The 19,875-nt window shown below is 40.1% G+C and overlaps 2 protein-coding genes across 3 annotated transcripts; both read right to left on the reverse strand.

The window, feature by feature from the left end:
• Positions 1 to 897: 897 nt before the first annotated feature.
• LOC106954049 (choline O-acetyltransferase-like) lies at positions 898 to 14,518 on the reverse strand. 2 transcript variants are annotated; one of them, XM_015043282.1, is made up of 15 exons: positions 14,268 to 14,518; positions 12,874 to 12,961; positions 11,454 to 11,645; positions 10,940 to 11,058; positions 9,496 to 9,549; positions 9,213 to 9,393; positions 5,939 to 6,116; positions 5,674 to 5,843; positions 5,496 to 5,596; positions 5,290 to 5,418; positions 3,910 to 4,032; positions 3,690 to 3,831; positions 3,401 to 3,463; positions 2,549 to 2,686; positions 898 to 1,694 (listed from the first exon to the last, which is right to left on the reverse strand). In XM_015043282.1, the coding sequence occupies exons 2-15, from the start codon at positions 12,910 to 12,912 to the stop codon at positions 1,428 to 1,430; spliced, it is 1,896 nt and encodes a 631-aa protein (XP_014898768.1). In that variant the 5' UTR covers positions 12,913 to 12,961; positions 14,268 to 14,518; the 3' UTR covers positions 898 to 1,427. The 2 variants fall into 2 exon arrangements, with proteins under 2 accessions (XP_014898768.1, XP_014898767.1); XM_015043281.1 differs by having other exon boundaries at positions 12,874 to 12,964.
• A 628-nt stretch (positions 14,519 to 15,146) lies between these two features.
• LOC106954050 (probable vesicular acetylcholine transporter-A) lies at positions 15,147 to 18,093 on the reverse strand. The gene has a single exon (XM_015043283.1). The coding sequence runs from the start codon at positions 17,461 to 17,463 to the stop codon at positions 15,907 to 15,909; it is 1,557 nt and encodes a 518-aa protein (XP_014898769.1). The 5' UTR covers positions 17,464 to 18,093; the 3' UTR covers positions 15,147 to 15,906.
• Between the last annotated feature and the right edge of the window lie 1,782 nt (positions 18,094 to 19,875).

The following is a 19,875-nucleotide window of genomic DNA, read 5'->3' on the forward strand; positions in this document are numbered from 1 at the left end:
TACTTGCAGGGACTTTTTCTGACGAATAAACGTTTTTAGTCTCATAACTTCATGTAGTATTTGTTTCTTTTATTTCTGAATATAAAAATAGCAACTCTTATTGATTTATCAATGAAGAAGCTCCATGCACATAATGAGCTCATCCGTCAGATTGCACAAAACCTTCACTGCACTTCGTATATTATTGCACAGATTGCTTAAGATATGCAGTACATAACTGGTTTTATCTATTTCATGTATTGCATCTGCTTTAAATGCAAATGAAAGGACAAATTCTAAATATATACATATGGTAAGCATACATACTTGTTTATAACTTGATAATAAAGCAGCACTGATGACTCGTAACACATATCCACATATCATTGCCACTATTGCTGTAATACATAACATGTCTAGAAATTTGCAATTACTACACTGGAATTTGAACAAATAAGTTGTCATCTTGTATTTGTTGTGTGTCTTTGTGAAATCTTAATTGTTGACTTAGAATATGAATTCCAATTAGGCTCGTTTGTCAGATTTAAAGAACCTTTTCAAGATAACAACCTTCAAGCAGGTGCTGTTCATCATTTTCATGAAGCCCCAATTTCTGTTGTAAAAAATGTTTTCTTCTATTCGAAAACATGAGGAAATGTTCGAATCTTAAATGTGAGGTTTTAAGTCAGCTGGACGCAGAACATCATCATAATTAAATTTTAAAAAATGCTTGAAAGCATCACCTGTAGTGTATGTATATATCTGGTTTCAACTACATATGTCTACGAGTGTGTGTGTGTGTGTGTGTGTGTGTGTGTGTGTGTGTGTGTGTGTGTGTGTGTGTGTGTGTGTGTTAAAGTGCTTTAAAAGACATACTTCACATATACAACATCTCTTTGGAAACCTTATGATTAAAAAAATAATAAATTACACATATTGATACATCGTATATTTGAACATTTAAAGTCACAGTGTAGCTCAAATGGCAAAGCTCATTCACAAATACCAGATGGCATTAATAAATTATACTATACTCTATTCAGATTTTTTTCAGTCGCTGTCCTGTTTTATAGGTTAATACTTCATGTAGTGTAAGTTAGATGTAATATTCACAGGAAGGATCTTTTAAATAACTCTTAGACTGAGGACTGAATCCTCAGACTGGTGCTACAAACAGACATGGCTTCAAGTTCCTTAAGTGCAGCAGACCGACTTACTTCAGTCCACCAGAGTCAGTTTTGAACCCCACATCATTCTTACGCATCCAGAAAGGAAATTTACCTACTCGTTTTTCTTTTCTATATATTTTCTAAAGATGTACATATATATTTTTTATGTAGTTAAATATTCATTTATAAGGCTTTTCATTTTTCTTGAACTATTAAGCTAACTGAAGCTAACTCTAAGATCCGACTAGGTGAGTATAGGGGAGGTTCTATCTATATAGTTTACTTTCCTGATTTACGAGGCGGGCCAGCTGCAGGGCTGCTTTCCGGTGGTTTGGTAGCTGCAGCTGCACTCCTGTTGCACAGATCCCAGATTTCCAACAGGCCCTCGTTTAGGGCTTTGACGAAAACGGCTGAGCTCGTCTCCGTGTTCTCCCAGAAACTCGCCACGCTGAAGACAATGTGATGCGGCTGCGGGTTGTAGCAGGCGCCGTAGCCGTTGGGCACCACAGGTCCATAGCAGCAGAACATCTCCACTGTTGTAGGAACCTGGAGATAAACACATACAGTCCAGGGATTTTTGAGTGGGTTGGACATTTTAATGTTTTTTTTTTCCAGTATATAAAAAAGTTGTCATTATTTTTTCACAGTCAAGTGACGTTAGAATAAAGTTTTCTTTTAACCCAGGACAGGACACAACTAGATCTTCTCTGTTTTTACCTGACATGTCTCTTTTGATTAATAAAATATCCTCTTTTCTATATAAGTGTATGTTTTTATCTGTGCTAACAAGTTCTGTTATATTTCAGCTCTACTGGATTTGTGACCAGTTAGTTTTTCTTTTTGTTTGCGGCTGAAAATATTTCCCCGATGCTCAAAGTTAATATAATTACCTCTTAGCCAAGCACTATAACTGCCAGGTTCTGTGGAAGCTTATCATTAAAGCTCCTTTCATCAACCTGATGCATGCGCTCGTTTAAAGCATTGTGTAAGAAAAACTAATTATTTAAAGTGTGGGCGCTAAGTGCTGCCAAGAAAGTGTCCAATGGTGGAAAAAGAGAGGTCTGGAAAACCAAACGTTTTGCTGAGGCAGCTCATTTTACTGGAGTCTAAAATTAATAAGACCGCTTGCAACAAACACCGAGCCATCGGCATGAGTCTGTGCAACTGGATGAACTAAATATCTTAATTGGTTCTTATATAGTGTTGCACATATTTTATTGTTTCGTACAAGATTTTGCAATCACGCTTTTTAAAAGTTCTCTTTCCGAATACACTAAGAGCATCTTCACTGAACCAAAGGTGATATTACAAATTCATTTAAGTTTTTAAAAATCCTCAAGTACTTTTAAAAACTTGAGGTTTTTTTTATTTTTTAGAAAATAAATAGTAGATAATTGCACCTGACTGGTAGAGAGGGTGAAATGGTTACTGGCCAGATATGTCTCGTCACAGAAGATCTCTGGCTTCTCCATGTTCAGCTGCTTTGAGACCTTCAGAAGTCCAAGGAGGTGATTGTCTATTGCCATTCCTGTAATTGCCTGAGTAAAAAAAATCAATACAATTAGAAAACCAAAATGCTAAGAGGCTCAGCCCAAGTTTCATACTGGTCAAGTTCTATGAAACAGCCACCAAAACATTTGTGATCAAAGACGTTGCTTTGGAGAAATTTTGATCCAGATTTGTTTTAATTTGGACATATTTTTAGGCATTAAAATCTGGTCGAAGCTTCTCCATTGTTTTTAAACATAGATTTTGACTAGGCTACTCCAGAACATCACAAAGTGATGATGGTGCGTTCTCTTTGGAATTGAAAGTTTCGCCTTTCAGCTCAGTGAATTGGATACAAATCTTCCAAAAATGTTTCCCTTTTTGCTCATCAGCCAAAGAATATTCCCCAGATGTGTTTGGAACATTCAAGATATTTACTTAACGAATGAAAAATGGGCCTTTTTTTAATGGATAATTGATCTTGGAGTAGTTCATTAGTGTCCCAAAGCCTTAGAAATGTGATTGAAACCCTTTCCAGACTGATTGAGGTCAATAATGTCATTTATTTTCTGTTGTGGTATTCCTTTAGATTGAGGTTTGTTATTATGCATCTTTAAGCCTACTTTACTACCTTACTTTACTACTGACCAAAAGTGTAACAGAAAACAAGTTTGAAAAAAGATTTTACAAAATGATCTGGTGAAAAATGATCAGAATATGTTTTTACACTTGACCCCAACCTTTCCAACAGACACAATACTCACTGCGATTGTGTAGTCTGTCTGGGCCTTTACTGCATCCTTCAGTCGTTTCATTTTTTCAGAGTCCTTGCAAAGATAAACACAAGATATATTCTTCAAGCAACGTAAAACACATCAAGCGGTGCAGGATACTATGCATCATGCGTTGGATAAATCTGCAGGGAGATCATCTGTTTGACTGGAGTTACTTGGTTTGGCATGCCTCTAACTGGCCGTTCACACCTGTCTCATTTACAGGTGACCATTGTTCTGGGAGTTGATTATCAGGGAGAAAGTGAGACAAACGACTCACTGTGAAAGTTGCCCTCTCGTCGGCCATGGACCTCACAAAGGCCAGGGCCTCAGCTGTGGCTGAACGGATGTTATCTACCCGACCTTCTCGAAAACGACGAAGCGAAGCACTCTCATACGTGGACACCAGCCTTCCTCTGCATCTGACGGTTTGGATTTGAAATGAGCGATTATATTTACACGTGGTGTTTACTGTGTACTGCGTGAGTGGTATACTTTACTTGTAAAATGCAAGCTGCAAGGAGATTTGTATGAATGCGTCTGGGCTCATCTTCTGTTTTTTGATAAATTCTTTTCCGTAAGTTTCAAATGTGAAAACATCCATGTCAAGATTGTTCACCAGCCTGAAGTGAAACATGAAAGAGTATGAAACAGAATGTGAAACAGGAATATCTGTAATCGCAGTGCCTCGAAAAGTATTCATCTCCCTAAAACTCTTACACATTTCGTCACATTATACTCTCTAAATTACATGTTTTCATTGGGATTTTATGTGATAGACCAACATTAAGAGGCACATGCAAAGTGGAAGGAAAAAACATTTGCAGCTTTCAACATTTTTGGAAAAGCCGTGTAGGAAACATAACAAACTCGTGAAAAAAGGTGCGCTGGATAGATGAGACAAACACACCATTCCCATTATGAAACATGGTAATGGCGGTGTGAGGCTTTTATTCAGCCTTTTCAACAGAAAAGTTAATGAGAAGAAAGATTAAACTGAATATTGGGAAATCTTTGAAGGGAGCCTATTAAAGACTTGCATAGAGAGAGCTAAAATGCCTCTAATGCAAATGGTTTCAAAAAGCAAAAATTCACAGTCCAACTGAGAATTTGTGACAAAATTTGAAAACTACTGTCCACGGAGGTTCTGGATGTTAATGCAGTTTGTTGCACTTCTTTGTGGAAACAAGGTCCTGGTTTTGAAACCCGGTCTGAGATGTTTTCTGCATGAAGTTTGCATGTTTTACCCCTGCATGCATGGGTTTCCTGCAGGTTTTCTCCCACAGTCCAAAAGCAAGCGTGTTGATTGGCCTCCTAAACTGCTCTTAGTGTGCGTGCGTGGTTGTTTGTCCTTGTGTGTCTCTGTGTTGCCCTGTGATGGACTCACAGCCTGTCCAGGGTGTACCCCGCTTCTCACCCAGTGACCTCTGGAGATGGGCACCACCTCCCCCGCGACCCTGCATGGAACAAGCGGGCATAGATGTTGGATGAATGGATGTTTGCAGATGCTCTGCCTCCACTTTGACTTAGCTTGAGCTGGTTTGGAAAGAGGTATATACAAAAATTCAGGGAAACCCTAAAAGACTCGCTGCTATAATTACAGTGAATGGTGGAGTACAAATCAAAGACAATACAACCGATGCACACCTTCAGTTTTTTATTTGTGCATAATTTGAAAAACTAAAAAAACAGTTTAATTTTCCTTCCACTTCACAATGACACACTATTCGTGTTGGTCTATTACCTCAAATTTATATCAAGTTTAAAGTAATTTGTCGTAACATGACAACAAATTCAGAACTTCCAGAGACAAAAATACCTTGACAAGGCACTGAATTAGTAAATTTAGATTTGGAAACTTTAGTGCACGGTGTTCTTGCCTCTGCAGTCTGTCTCCAGATGCTTCTAGGAGAGCCTGAACGTGGGAGTTGCATTTCCACAGCAGCCTCCTTGGAGGGGGTAGTGCTTTGGTGCTGGACGGCTGAACCGTCCTGGAGGGACTCCCTGTTCTGATCACAACAATAACACCCTGCCTGGGTCAGATGCATTGACTGGCATGGCAAGTCGATGTAGGGTGCTGACTTACATGCGTTTCATAAGGAACTCTGAGCACTGCACCATGACTATTCCCTCAAACGGGGAATGCTCACACACCACCCCACACACCCCATCCGTTCCTACAACAAACTGAGAGAAGGCGGAGTAAATAGTTGCCCAGATTATAAGGTTGAAGACAAAGTGACGTGACCGTGTTAAAGCCTCACCTGCATTGATTTGTCATACCAGCGGTTTGCGCCATTCCGTTCCCGGCCGCCACCGTGCAGCAGCATCAGCGCCCTGTTGGTGTCGCTGGGCGGAATGCCGCAGGGCTCGTCCAAACACACCACGCATATGCAGCTCTCAATCAGAGCCAGAGAGTCACGGTTAGCTTGATCTGGACACAGGAAGGGAGGAGGGGAGTTTACATATCTGACAGGTTATTACAAACCCAAGAAAGTAATGAGGAAGGCGGAGGAGGTGCTGGGTGACCTTTTATTAGTGCTTCCCTAGCTTGTGCCCATTCAGTCCTTCCATCTGAGGTCAGGATCCCAAAAGGAGGGAGTCTCTCTTCAGCATTTTCTGACATTTTCATGATCTTCTCCAGCTGGAGGAAGATCTCCGCCTCGTTGAGCTGTTTGTTGTTTGCGACTACATCCAAGAGGAAAAACTAATGAGGAAAAATAGATTTCATAATTAGCAATCAAAGCGTAATTTCATCTCAGTCTAAAGTACTGTGAAGGTCTCAGAGGTTTGTTAGATGACATTGATGAACAAACAGGATCCTGAGGGCCAAGGAGCACAGCAGGCAGCTCAAGGGTTAAGCAGCAAAAGCACATCCAAAGCTTTGGATACCTTAAAGAGTTAGGTTTCGAAATGGAAAGAGCATGACAACTCAATAGATTTAAACTGACAGGAGCGTCAATGAGAGAAGCAATGAGATAATAATAATAATCTGTGGAAGATCAACAAATAGCCCCAATGTAAAATTCTGCAGGACAACTATCAGTCATCCACACCATCAGTCAGTCCTATGTGGAAAAGGCATGAGAAGAAAGCTACTGTTGAGAAACTTTAATTATTTTTAGCTGTTTGCCAAAATCACATAGTGGAAACTGAAAACATGCAAAACGAGGAACTCTGGTTGGATGAGACCAAAATTGAACTTTCAGACTTACAAAATGCGAGCTGTGGAAAAGTACTTACTCCCCTATTTTTTTATTTTTTTTACTGTTTTGACTCATCATCAAATCATGAAGCAAATTTCAATACCAGCAAAGAAACCCTAAATGCATATTTAAATGGTTTCATTTAATAAAAGAAAACCATAAATCCAATCCTGCAATCCTGTCCTTACTACCTTAGACAGCTGGCAAAGGTACAGCAAATTCCTTTGAAACAACATTTTGAAAAAGTAATTCATCCCTTCATTGCATCCTGGCTTGATTACTGTAACTCTCTTTACCTTGGAGTCAGCCAGTCCGAACTCAAATGTCTGCAGTTAGTCCAGAATGCTGCTGCTCAGCCTCTAGCAGGGAGCACATCACCCCATAACCTGGCTCCCTTTCACTTGTATTTTAAAGCTCATTTTAAGCTTTTCTTATTTGCTTTTTGTTGTTGTTCTTTGCGTCATGTTGGGAGGGTCTCTGGAAATGCCATTAAGGGATCCTATTAGTCCAATCTGACTGAGACTAAGCTATTTCCAACTGCAACTGCGGCAAAATGTGATTGTGTGAAATACGGACTCAGGAGGAAAGCAAATGCATGTGAACATCTTGCCAAGGCTTTGTTGTAATTTGTTAAAATGGCTGCCTGGCAAATAAGTGTTTTTACCTGTGGCACTGACAGTTATGGCAGAAACTAAAGACGCCCAGTTGTTAGCATCAAGCTCCTCTGCTGCCATTCATTAAAAATAATGCTACTGGAAGAAGAGCTAAAGCAAAGTGGCAGATTTAATCAGCAGTAATGAAGCTAACTCCTTCCTGTTTCCACAGAGACAGACCTTTATATTCAACAGACTGCTGAATGCTCCCAGAGCCGTTTCCAGGTGAGAGCTCCTCCAGATGCTGGCGTCGCTGGCTTGCATGCGTTTGTGTGAATGATGAGAATTGCTCGGGATTGTTGTGCTTTGGGGGAAACGAGACGGCACTGGGCACACACAAGGTATGAGGGAAGCTGTTTTGGGAACAGTTAAGTCTTAAACCACAAAATCTCTCATTAAAGACATTTAAAGTCACAAATAGTGTTTCTAGTTATATTTTTACTGCAATACTTTCAGCCTCTGCTGGAGCAGAGTTCAGATTCTGCAGTTAGAGGAGAGATATCAATCTGTTAGGCTGCTATAAATACGCACAAGAATTGCTGATGTTGCTCTTGCACGTTTCATGTCTTAAAACATGTAAATCAGTGGGGTTTTTTTTCCCCCTCTTAGCTGCCACTGTTCTGTTAAAGCTTTGGTTTTCCTCATCCACGTAATCAGAAAAATCTATTCAAATGGACACTGTAACATCAGATAACAAAACCACAGTTTCCTGAAAGCGTCTGTGTTTGTTAAACCTCAAAATTTGACATTGAGCCACGTGTAGCTCACCACACTGGAGTTTCAATGTCTTCTCCCAGACAATATTAAAATTACAGATGAAGCTACCAGGTCAAATAGAAGTTATATTGCTGTTGGATTGTTGGAGTCATACTGATGACATAATATATCTGGTGGTCAGGATGTTGTCAAATCTGTTGCACTGAAGCTTTAGCAAAAAGTAAATGATTACATTCCATACTAATTTACATAATTCAGCAGTAAAATGTACAAAAAGCAATTCTTAAGTTTGGAGTTAACAGTTGCACTGAAATATGATCAAAAAACATGAGAGCATATTTAGATTAAATTGCAGCATCACGTGTTCTTTATTTGTCATTATTTACTAACTCTATCTTGCAAATGTTCCCCAAATTGATCAGATTGTGAGGATGACTCTTGAGGATCAATCCGGCCCCCTACAAGTGTACGGAGAGTACAAGAGACTGTTTTCTCATGACGAAAACATCCATTCCTTGCCAGATCTCCTTGAATGTACCTTGTACATTGTGGTCTTGGTCTGAACTAAGACTTCCTCCTCTGTGGTACATACTCAGAAAACCTTTCAGTGAACATCCTTGGAGGCATCTTCATCAGATGCCCTAACTGACTCCTTTGACCAGCAGATCTAATACAAGCTTGTCGCCAGGACTTCATTCTACCAGACATGATTCTTCACCACAGCACCTTCCATCTGTCTGGTTTGGCAGCTGCTTTAGGAGTCGACCAGGTCCTAAAGGCCACCTTGTTGAGCATGATGGTGTCCATCACTGTTGGTCTACTTTTACAACCTCTGGTTGCAGCTTCAACCGGCATATTGACCTCTGACCACAGCTCTTGTGCCACATCTGCAATGGAAGATCCATCCATTTTGGTGCATGCATGGCCCACATTTAAATTGACCCTGGAGTCAGGGCCATCCAGAAGGATGTCTAAGGTAAGGGATGCCATTGATGGTAGTAAGATCTTGATTTTGGTGTAAACCAAAGAAGACTTAATGTTGAAATTAAATCAAAATCATGTGAAATGTATTATTTTACAGCTGCTGGCACTCCAAATCGCAAAAAAATATGCATTTCAACAGCACTGTGCACACTATTTACATCAATTGTATTGACAATGCAACATTATGTTCAGTTAGAAGTGTGATGTGGTGTAAAAAAACCCATTAGCAGCCATTTAACTGACCTGGTTTTTGCATGCCACGATCACGTGTTCTGGCGCCGAGGAGGTAGCGTTCAAGTCGGTCTTCAGCGTATCCGTCTTCAGCCCCGGGTAGCGGTAGGAGGTGAAGAGGCGGTAATACTGCTCCATGCACAGAGGAGTCCCTGCTAACTGGCCTCGAGCAAAATCCAGAGGCAGCTTTCTCCTAAGACACACCATTACAGACATTTGAGTCAGACTGTTGAGGGGTTTTCAGGATTGATCAGAAGCATCTACAATGTGGTAGTTGATCAGTTACTGGACTTACGCGTCAATGAGAGCCTTATACTCCAACACCCCACAGATGAGACGAGCAGCAAATCTTAGGGGAGCAGAAATAGGTAAAATTTTCAAAACACAACGAATGTTCGGTGTAAAACACTGAAGCCACAAAGAGGATTGGTTGGTGAGTATAATTCAATAACCTCCCATCTCTCAAAAGGCTAACCGTAATCAAATCATGGTAAATTACTAGGATACAGTGCATGCATTTATTTGTGTGTGTGTGTGTGTGTGAGCAGGCAAACTTGTCAGGTCTTATGTTGTATGTCATTTGTCTCAGTGTTATTACGTTCAAAGCCAAATCGATACAGAGGAGACAGTTGCAGCACACCAAACCCTCTGAATGAGGCCTGAGCGGCGGTCTCTGCGGAGAGCTTGGCCCTGTCACTCCCGATCTAATAAGTGGCCGCGTCAGTAGGTAACCAGCTGCTTTTTGTGTGTGTGTGTGTGTGTTCTGGAAACATTCAGCTTGTGGATCATGAGCTGACAAAAGCTGATGTCGGGTTGCAGAGATGGACGGAGCAGACCTCATGCCTGGTGGAGCAGGGTTCACTTAATAAATGAGCATGACTGTAATTCAGCATCTCTGTCTGTTGAAATGAACACAAACCTTGTCAACAGCTGACAAAACTCAACATGTATGTTTTATGCTGTTTGTAATAAATGTGGAATTTAGGAACATTATGATAATCCCTCACAACAGGCTGCAACTGACAGGATTGATGCTGCCTGTATTACTGATGCTACAAGCTGCTTCACTGCATATTCCTTCCTATTGCTTTGCTCTCTGATTATTTACGCTTTGTCAAAACAGCAGTGGGTGTCGACAACAAAAATAGATGATCTTTGTGAATGAAAAACGTAAATAAACTTCAAGCAAAGATTATTTCAAAACCTACATAGTTATTATTTTTTAATTTTTCCAAAATGTTTCTAATGTGTGGCATGTGCTCAGTATACATCTGAGCTTAATAGGACCTCAATCATTTAAAGATGTCTAAGACAATCATATTGGATGGAGGGCAGCTGTGAACATCGATTTTCAAGTCTGGCCACAGATTGTCAATTGGTTTTGGGTCTGGACTTTGACTGGGTCATTTCAGCAAATGAGCACGCTTTAATGTAATCCTCCTATTGTAGCTGTGTCTGTGTGCTTAGAGCATTTGTCGTGCTGGAAAATGAACTCCTGCCCCAGTCTCAAGTCTTTTGCAGCCTCAAACATGCTTTATTCCAAGGCTGCTCTCTATTTAGTTTTATTAATTTTGAAAAAAAATAAAAATAAAATAAAAAACACCCTCAAGACAGAGATGCTTCCACTTACTATGCTTTGTGGTAGAAAAAATGCATTCACAGTCCTTCATCCTGGCTACAAACAAACTGAAATAAAATATATGACTTAGAAAAAAAAAAACAAAACAAGCAGCATATACCTGAGAGCATCTTTGTGATCTCTGAAAGCCTGTTTTGGAAACACCATGGCGGGATTGGAGTTAACAGGCAGGGCCAACCTATTGCTTAGGTACATGTCTTCCAGCCAGTAGTCATAGACCTGAATGGAAGCACAGGGACACTTTGTAAGAAATATTGCTCTTTATTTAAAGCTCTATTGCTTTCAGATATAGGAGCAATGGGCAATGGAGTAGAGAAAAACAATGCCGTGTATCATCCACCAGGTGAAAAGAGGAGTGGGAGTGTGATGGACTTCACTGAGCTGGACCACTTACCCAGACACATAAGGGAAAAATGAGGTGGCAAAAGACAAGGGAATGCTCTATAAATCCTTTTTAGGGACTGAACTTATGAAATATTGTTATATACACAAAGGAGGAACACATACACATATTCATGAAAAAAAAAAACAGGCGCAAGAAGCTTTATTGGTGCAAGAAAAACTCTCAACTCAACATTTATAGTAGTGGAAAAGACATTTTAAAACAACTTTACCCAGTTGGCTTTTTTGTCCTTCTGCTCCAAAAGTTTCTTCTGAAGGATCTCCCCGACACCTCCAGGAGCCCCAAACTTCTCCACGATGGCCTTGGTCTTCTTAAACTGCTCTTCTTTCACAAGATGCTGGACGCATTTCAGGTAGGTGTCGAGGGTTTGTTTGAGTGGGGGCACAGGGACCTTCGGCAAGACCTGAAGTCAAAACAAAAACAGTATTGGGTAGAAGTCTCCACAAACTCATCGTAAAACTCATTCTTGGCTTTTGACGATGATTCAAACTGTTCTTTTTTCAGTGTGCAGTCAGGTCTTATAGAATTTCTTTCACCTAAAAATGGACAAAATCGTATATAGAGGCTCAAATGTGCATGCATCCTGAATAATATTTGGCTAAATGTCCAATGACAACCACCAACAAGCTAAATCGGTAGAGTTAATTTGTTAGTTTTGAAGAATGTATGATGTAAAATTGAATTCACTGTGGACCATGATACTGGTGTTCTAGTACATTCCAGTTTATGAATGGCTTGACTGTTCCCTTTAAAGGGTTAATTTTACATCTAAATAACACAGAATTTGGTTGGAAAGTTAAAGGTGAAACGGCACAAAGACCAGATTAATGTCTACATGTAGTTAGTTAGTCGTGTTTGGTGGGATCAACCAAACCCAACCGACTTGACTTTCAAAGTAAATTTTGTTGGATTGTGGAGTTTTGGGGGGGGGGAAAAAGTCAAAAATTAATTCAAACTCTTGAAACATGAAAAAAAAAAATCATGTATGAAGTCCATCATTAAAAGCACATCCATGCCACGAATGTCACCAATGACACCTACACTACACCTGTATGTATTTCCACAAGTTTAGGGTATTTTTTTCTTTAGATAAAGATGCTTTGAATGAATCTAGTTTCATTAGTGTCTGAGTTAACATTTAATCCCATTGGCTCCCAGGCTTATCTTAGAATAAATTCCACCACCTCATGGGTTTTGCTAGAAAATGCAAAGTGATTATGTTTTCTGTCTGATGTTGATATGCACACTGTTTATAAGCCAAGTGGTAAATATTGATAAGTTGGAGGCTGTAGTGAAATGAGGCTCCACAGTGGATTAGAAGAAATATTTACAAAAGTGGTTGTTATGGAAACTATAAAATGGCGATAGTGATTCTGTTATTCAGCAAACAAACTAACTCGTGATTGTGGCGGGATAATATGAAATAACGGCAGTTTTCAAGTGATTATCTGAAACGTACGCCCCTAGTGGTCAAATGGGGTTTCTGATCTGTGCGCTCTCCGCGGTTCTGAATTCAGCAGCGGCAATCCCCCCACCCCCCATTTTGACTCTAGAAGAACAAAGTTCTTTGCCCAAAATTTAAGAAGACAAACAAACAAACAACAACAAAAAAAAGAAATAACATTTCATACTTCTTGGCCTCTTGTCGCTTGTTTCTGTAGTGCTGACATTGTTGCAGTTCAGTCCGGTCAGGTGAAAAAAGACCTCTCAGGACCGTCCCTGCTTTGAAACATGGGGCAACATTTAAAAAAGGACAGGGAGGGGAAATAAGAAAGAAAGACAGGGAATAAATAAAAGTATGCCCCTTTGAGAAATGCATCAATGCTGCTTGGAAATGACTCGACGTGCTTCCATTCCTCATCGTTTTGCAGCTTAAATGCAATTTGCTTCACGTCCTTGGATTCCAGCTGCGTCCCACCGCTCAGCGCCGCAACGAGGCATTCAGCTTAAACACTAACGCTCATCATTCATTCCTGAAGAGACTGACACATTGAGTCAACAAATGGAGTCTATTATCTAATGTAAAAGATGAACGCCCCAGTTTTACTTTATTAATTAAATTGAAGATAATTGTCAATGTAATTAAAGTCAACTTGATACAAACGTTGTATATTTTTTTTTTTTTTACATTGGTTGATTGCACTGGAATACCCGTTTTACAGCAAAACCTTGTGTTTTTGCAAAATTGTGGGACATACTTAAGTTTTTAAAAATGTAATAATCTCAAAAAGTAGTCAGTTTACCTAAAATGTCAAACTCTTTAAGTGACCAAATCAGTTCCTTAAAATAGCCCATTAAATTTTCAACAAACAAAAAAGTTTATAAAGACACACGTCGATTTATTTCACCGAGTGAAAAAAAAAAACGATATATATATATATTTTTTTAATTCACGAAACAATTTCTAAAGTAAGTCAGAATGTTTTTGGAGTTCTTAACAAGTTGAAATGATGATGTTTTTAAAAGCACAAGCATAATTTAATTTAATTCATTTGCATAACTTCAGTTCATAGCGCATGTCAACTCAAGGCACTTTACAAAGAAAGTTATTTTAACCCAATCACACAAAAGTAATGGAATATAAATATAGAAAATACAATTAAAATATAGTTGAAAAGATTGTATTAGACCACTTAATAAAAGATGAATCATTATCCGAACTGCCACTTCACAATAATAGTTGAGATAGAAAATAACATCTTATAAGCAGTTTAAAGTTTGAACAATGTCCGAAAAGAAGTGTATAACTTAGTAACATCACAAAATTTGAAAAAGAAGATTGTGTCAATTATGTTACATGTTAAAAACGGGAAAAACTTTAGACTTTTCAACAAACGAACAAATACCAAAAGTCGGTCTAAATATTTTTCAAAGTTCTGAATGTTTTTAAGCGGACGCATGTACACGCAATTACAGGTCAATAAATATTGTTAGACAAGGTAATGTTATACGTACACAATAAAATTAAATTCAAATCAATCAAATTTTAGGAGTGGTAGGGGAAAAAAAAAAAAAAACGTCTTACCTTGTTTCTGCAGCACTCGGGGAGTCCGAGGAAAGCGCTAAAGTTTCACATTGTGGCCCAGACGCCATTCAACTCTCATGTTGCGAGTTGCAGGGAGGAAAAAAAAAACAAAAAACGAAAAACAAAAAAACCCATCGCTGAATTCGCCGCGATGCTGCGGCTCCACATGAAAGCGCAGCTTGAAAAGATGCAGAAGGTGTTTGTATTCACCTTTTTCCCTGGGGCAACAAACTCCTCCCATCGAAATCAGTTCGTAACATATTATCCGACAGCTCGTCCCCCTCCCCTCTCCTCCACCTCCCCTCCACCTCCTCCCTCCACCCTCATCCGCATCCGATAATAAATTGGATGCATATTAAGAGTCCAGTTTCTGGGCTCCCTGTCATGGCCCCACTGGTGGTCAGGGAGCGTGGTGCCTGTCCGGGAATTAATACGCTTTGCAGTTACCTTTAAACAAGAAGAGCCGGTTATTGTGGACAGCAAACTAGTTTGTTGCAGGTGTCCGAAGTCTATTTGCATATTTCTTTCGTATTTATAAACTGGTCTCTGTGCGTTTCCGGCATTTTAGTTCCTGAAACTGTTGCGCAACCATAGCATACTGCCTCTCTGTTCTACTATGATTTTTTTTAAAAAAAAGGTATTGGGAAACTTTACCATGTCACTGGACAGACAGACAGACAGACAGACAGACAGACAGACAGACAGACAGACAGGCGTTTTTGTACTATTAAAAATAAGTGCAAGATCTATCTATCTATCTATCTATCTATCTATCTATCTATCTATCTATCTATCTATCTATCTATCTATCTATCTATCTATCTATACGGGAAAGCTTCCGTTTTTTATTGAGCTACAATGAAATAAAAACGAAACCACTGTTGGAACACAGATCCAAACAAAGATTTATTAAACCACAGCTTATCCCAATAAACACATTTGTTCATCAGGACATTGTTGTTTCCATCGTCTTCACACACACGCACACGCACACACACACACCCACACACACACACACACACACAAATAAATAAACGCGTTAACAATTTTACATTGTGCATATATCCACATTATGTACAGATCCCGTTTACCATGACACACTTATCTTCAAATATCCACAGAAAAATAAAACGCATCTGGAGAATAATTCACAGAATCGTTAATCTACGGAGGCCTTTCGATGTGCAAAACTAACTAGAAGATAATATTCTATTTTTTTTGTGCTGAAGGAGGGAGAGAATGTGCTGCTTACAGTTTAGTTGGTCCCACATATTAATTATTGTCTTTATTCTTTTAATACAATACTCAGTAGTACACACAAATTCAACGAGTTCTCTCACAAAAACTCATGTTGACGAACGCCACGTAGACTTTTTTTTGACACAGTATGAGGAAAAAGAAAGAAAGAGAAATAAAACAAGAAGTCAGGAAGAGATGAAAAAAAGAAACAGACAAAGAAAGACAAAGAGAAAAAGAAAAAAAGAGAGAAAGAAAGAAATAGATGCTTTGGCAATCATCTCACACAATCATAATTTTCTTGATTGGGTGTTTTATATTGTACATACATAAAAGTTGAAATCACTAGTTTAGGACCTGTCTGCCTCTTCCTTAGAATCAAACTCCTCACTGCCGGGAATGTCTAGGTGTACTCTGGACCGGAGGACTGTTGCGCTCTGAAGGGATCGAACCCATTTTCGTCCACCGACAAGCAATTCCCCGACGAACTGTAGCCCTTCTTTTTAGCCCTCACCTCCTCCATCTTGATGGTGTCGTAAAGCCCCTGCGGAGCCTCGTCTAACAGGTTATCCCTTTCCGAGTAGGACGGTTTCATTTGGCACACGTTGCGCAGCAGCAGCAGCGCCGGCGCGTAAAGCACGTTGACCAGACCCATGCCCAGATTCAGCTGGACGAAGCCAAGGTTGTGCACGATCTGGCCGGCCACTATCGGACCCATGGCGTAAGCGATCGAATACGAGATATCAGCGATGGCATAAACGCTGCCGTACACGGAGACGTGGCGCACGTCGACCAGGAACGCGAGCGTCGGCAGCAGCGCCGTGTCCACCAGCGCAATGCCGAAACAGATGCCGCACAGCGGGGCGATGAGCTGCCCGAAAGTTTTGCATGCGGGGACCGTGCATGAGCTGGCCCCTATGATTACCATGCCTAAAGCCCCGTAGAACCACTGCAGGTGGGGGTTCTTCGCGGCCAGTTTAACAGTAATGAACACACCCAGGACGTGAGGGAAGAAGGCCGGCAGCCAGGTGAGTCCCATCTCCCACTGAGTGGAGTGCATGGTGGTCTCCATCCAGTTGGCGATAGTCGGCTCCAGGAAGGCCAGCGGGATGTTGGCCACGGTGAGCGCCCCGGCCACCACAGCGATGTAGGGGTCTATCATGAGTCTGTATATCGGGGTGCCCACTGGCATGTTCTCCCGAGTCCTGTTGGAGAAGGGCTTGATGACAGTAAGCAGCAGAAAGCCGTCAGCCAGGCAGACAGAGGCGAGCACGATGAAGGGGACCCTCTTTCCGGCGAACTCGTACAGGACGCCTCCGAAGGGAGGCGCCACCAGGCTCCCGAACGAGATGAACGCCAGGGAGATGCCGAGCGCTCGGCTCCTCTCCGCTTCCTCCGTGTACTTGTCAGCGATCATCGCGAAGCCGGAGGTGTCCGCGAAAGCAGAGCCCAGACCCTGCAGGCTTCTGGCCACGAACAGCGTCGCGTAGTTCTCCGCGAAGGCGAAAATGCAGGTGGAGACGAACATCACGGTTAGCCCGATGAGGAGAGGGATGTCGTATCCGACTCGATCTATGAACGTTCCTGAGAGTGGGTTGACCAGGAGCTGCAGGATGGCTTTAGAGGCGAAAAGGACGCCTATCTGGATGTCTAAATTGTCCTTGTTGCTTTTGTCTTGACTTGTGCTGTTGGCTGAGGAAGTGTTGGGGTGCAGCACTAAGTGGACGTGCTCTGATTGCTCGCTCTCCAGGTCAGCAAGATAGTCTGGGATAATTGGCACAATGACCATGTAGAGCATATTGTCCAGCAGAAGAGCCACGCAAACAATCACTAATATGATCCGCTTCTGCTGGTGAGGGTCCCTCATCGCAGAGCCCAGCTGCTTGGTCCTCTCGCCCATCTCGGAGAGTTTTACAGCGGCTGATCTTGCCAGTCCGAACGATCCTCCTTCTCCATCCATGATGTGCTTTCCCCCCGCTTTCTCTTATTAAAAAGTTAAGAGTCTCAGTAAAAAAAAAAAGAAAAAAAAGAAAGAAAGAAAGGAAAAGTAGTTGTGCTTCCGATCTTTCAGCGTCTTGATGTGGTGGTCTCCGTCCTCGCCTCGCCTGTGCGTAAAGGGAGAGGCGCAGGGGAACTTGGCTGCCTCATCGGTGAAGAGATGGCTTTCTTCAGCTTCCTCCACTTGTTCTCATGCGATGCACTTTCATGATCTCCCGAGAAGTGACGTGGTTAAACAGATTCAACTTCTGCAACTTTGCAGAGTTTTTCTTTTCTTTTCCTTTTTTTTTTGAGCCGCTTTCTTCACATGGCAAAGTTTTCGATACAGAGATTAATGTCGCTACCTTCTACCCGCATACACGGCGACGCTCAGAGCAGCTCATGTCTTCCATCACCTGTGGCACTTTTCTTCTCTCCGCTCTGAGACCACAAATGACTTGGTGGCCATTGGTGGACATTGACCCGCAGGTTCTGCGCTATTTTAGTCCTCTTTTTTCTCCCACCTCTATCTCCACCCGTTTTTTTTTGTGTGTGTTTTTTTTCTTAAGGAATTGTGACGCACCACCGGCTTGCCACCGAGTGGGTCCTTTCGCCACTTGCCTCCTTTATGATAATTCTACAATCACTTCAGCCAATGAGAGCAAGTGATGACCAGAAGAGCAAAGACAGGGGCAACCCCCCTCCACACCCCCCCCAGACTTTTTTGCTTCTGTTTCCGGCACCCAAAATACATAAACTGGTCACAAGTGTCATAAGTGATAATTGTGAGATTAAAGATCTTAATTTGAGATTTAATCTTGAGTTTCATAGTCATTATTTCTAACTTCAGCTGCGATTTTCATTTTCAAGTTCATAATTCTAAGGTGTAAAATTGTAATTTTGAGCATCAAACGGATGTTTTTGACTGTCAAAGTAACAGATCCCAGATTTAAAGTTAGAATTATGACTGAATATCATGCTTGTGTAACATTCAGAGTCACAATTGCAAGATTGATTGTCATTAATTCAGAAGTTTGATTTTCAAATAAATAATTCTGAGATTAATAGTTACATTTATGAATCATAGAATATTATTTGCATTTTCAGAGTCAATGACATGAAATCTAAAGTAAAATTGATAAGTTTGAATGTCACAAATATGACTTGGAACACATAAATACACCACTGAAAACCAATAATAGAGAATAACTAGACATTTCAATTTCCAATGACGATACTCTAAAACTTAATTTTGACTTTTAAGTGAAGTGATGTGAGATATAACATACAGATTATGACTTTAACTCTCAAAATTGTGACATTAAGTCCTACATCTTAGGTGGTAAATTGTAATTTTCACTTCCAAAATAATAATAATTATGTCCAGTGTCATGACTTTGAGTGTCAAAGCCACAAATAGGAGATTCAGTCTCATGATTGTTTAACTATTATGAAAACATAAGGTAACACTTTATTTGAAGGGGGGTGAATAAGATTGTCATGACACTTTCATAAACATGACATAACACATGTCATGAACATGAATAAGTCTTCATGAATATTTATGACTGTTGTCATAAAGCGTCATTCGGTAAATTATGACACTTTTAATACAAGGTTTACATTATTCAAAATGTCTTTGTTATGACAACTTGACATTAACCAAGAAATCATTAGTTTAAACTTTACCTTTAATAACATAAAGTTACCTAATTTTTAAAGTGCAATCAGTAATACTTTTATAACAAATTTATATCAGTAATGATTTCTTGGTTAATGTCAAGTTGTCATAACAAAGACATTTTGAATAATGTCAACTTTTTATTAAAAGTGTCATAATTTACCAAATGACGCTTTATGACAACAGTCATAAATATTCATGAAGGCTTATTCATGTTCATGACAGGTGTTATGTCATGTTTATGACTGTGTCATGACAGTCTTATTCAACCCCCTTCAAATAAAGTGTTACCAAACAGAATTATCAAATACCACGTGCTCGTGTTTCTTTCATTCAAGTGGCAGAAATCCACCATACTACTTATCATATTATTTATCTTAGCAAGAACAGAAAAACAAATCCCATATGTTTGTGAAATGTCAATAAAATAGTGATCAAGATAATAAGATTTCAAATCAAATATTACACTGTGTTACAACTTCTTAAGTGCAGTTTAAACTCAAACTCCTATTTTTTAGAACACTTTACACATTTGGTATGCAGAATACCCCAGTTTTTTTGTTTTTTTTTGCATAAGGAATACACACACTTTTAGATACCCCCCCCCCAAAAAAAAAACCCCAAAACAAAACAAAACAAAAAAACAACAACATACTTGTCATCATGTAAAGACACATGGATAATCTAGTTCTAAATCTTCCCTTTTAACTAATA

The sequence above is a fragment of the Poecilia latipinna genome, unplaced genomic scaffold (assembly GCF_001443285.1).
Source record: "Poecilia latipinna isolate Pla-1442-1.1 unplaced genomic scaffold, P_latipinna-1.0 Scaffold623, whole genome shotgun sequence".
NCBI lineage: Eukaryota > Metazoa > Chordata > Actinopteri > Cyprinodontiformes > Poeciliidae > Poecilia > Poecilia latipinna.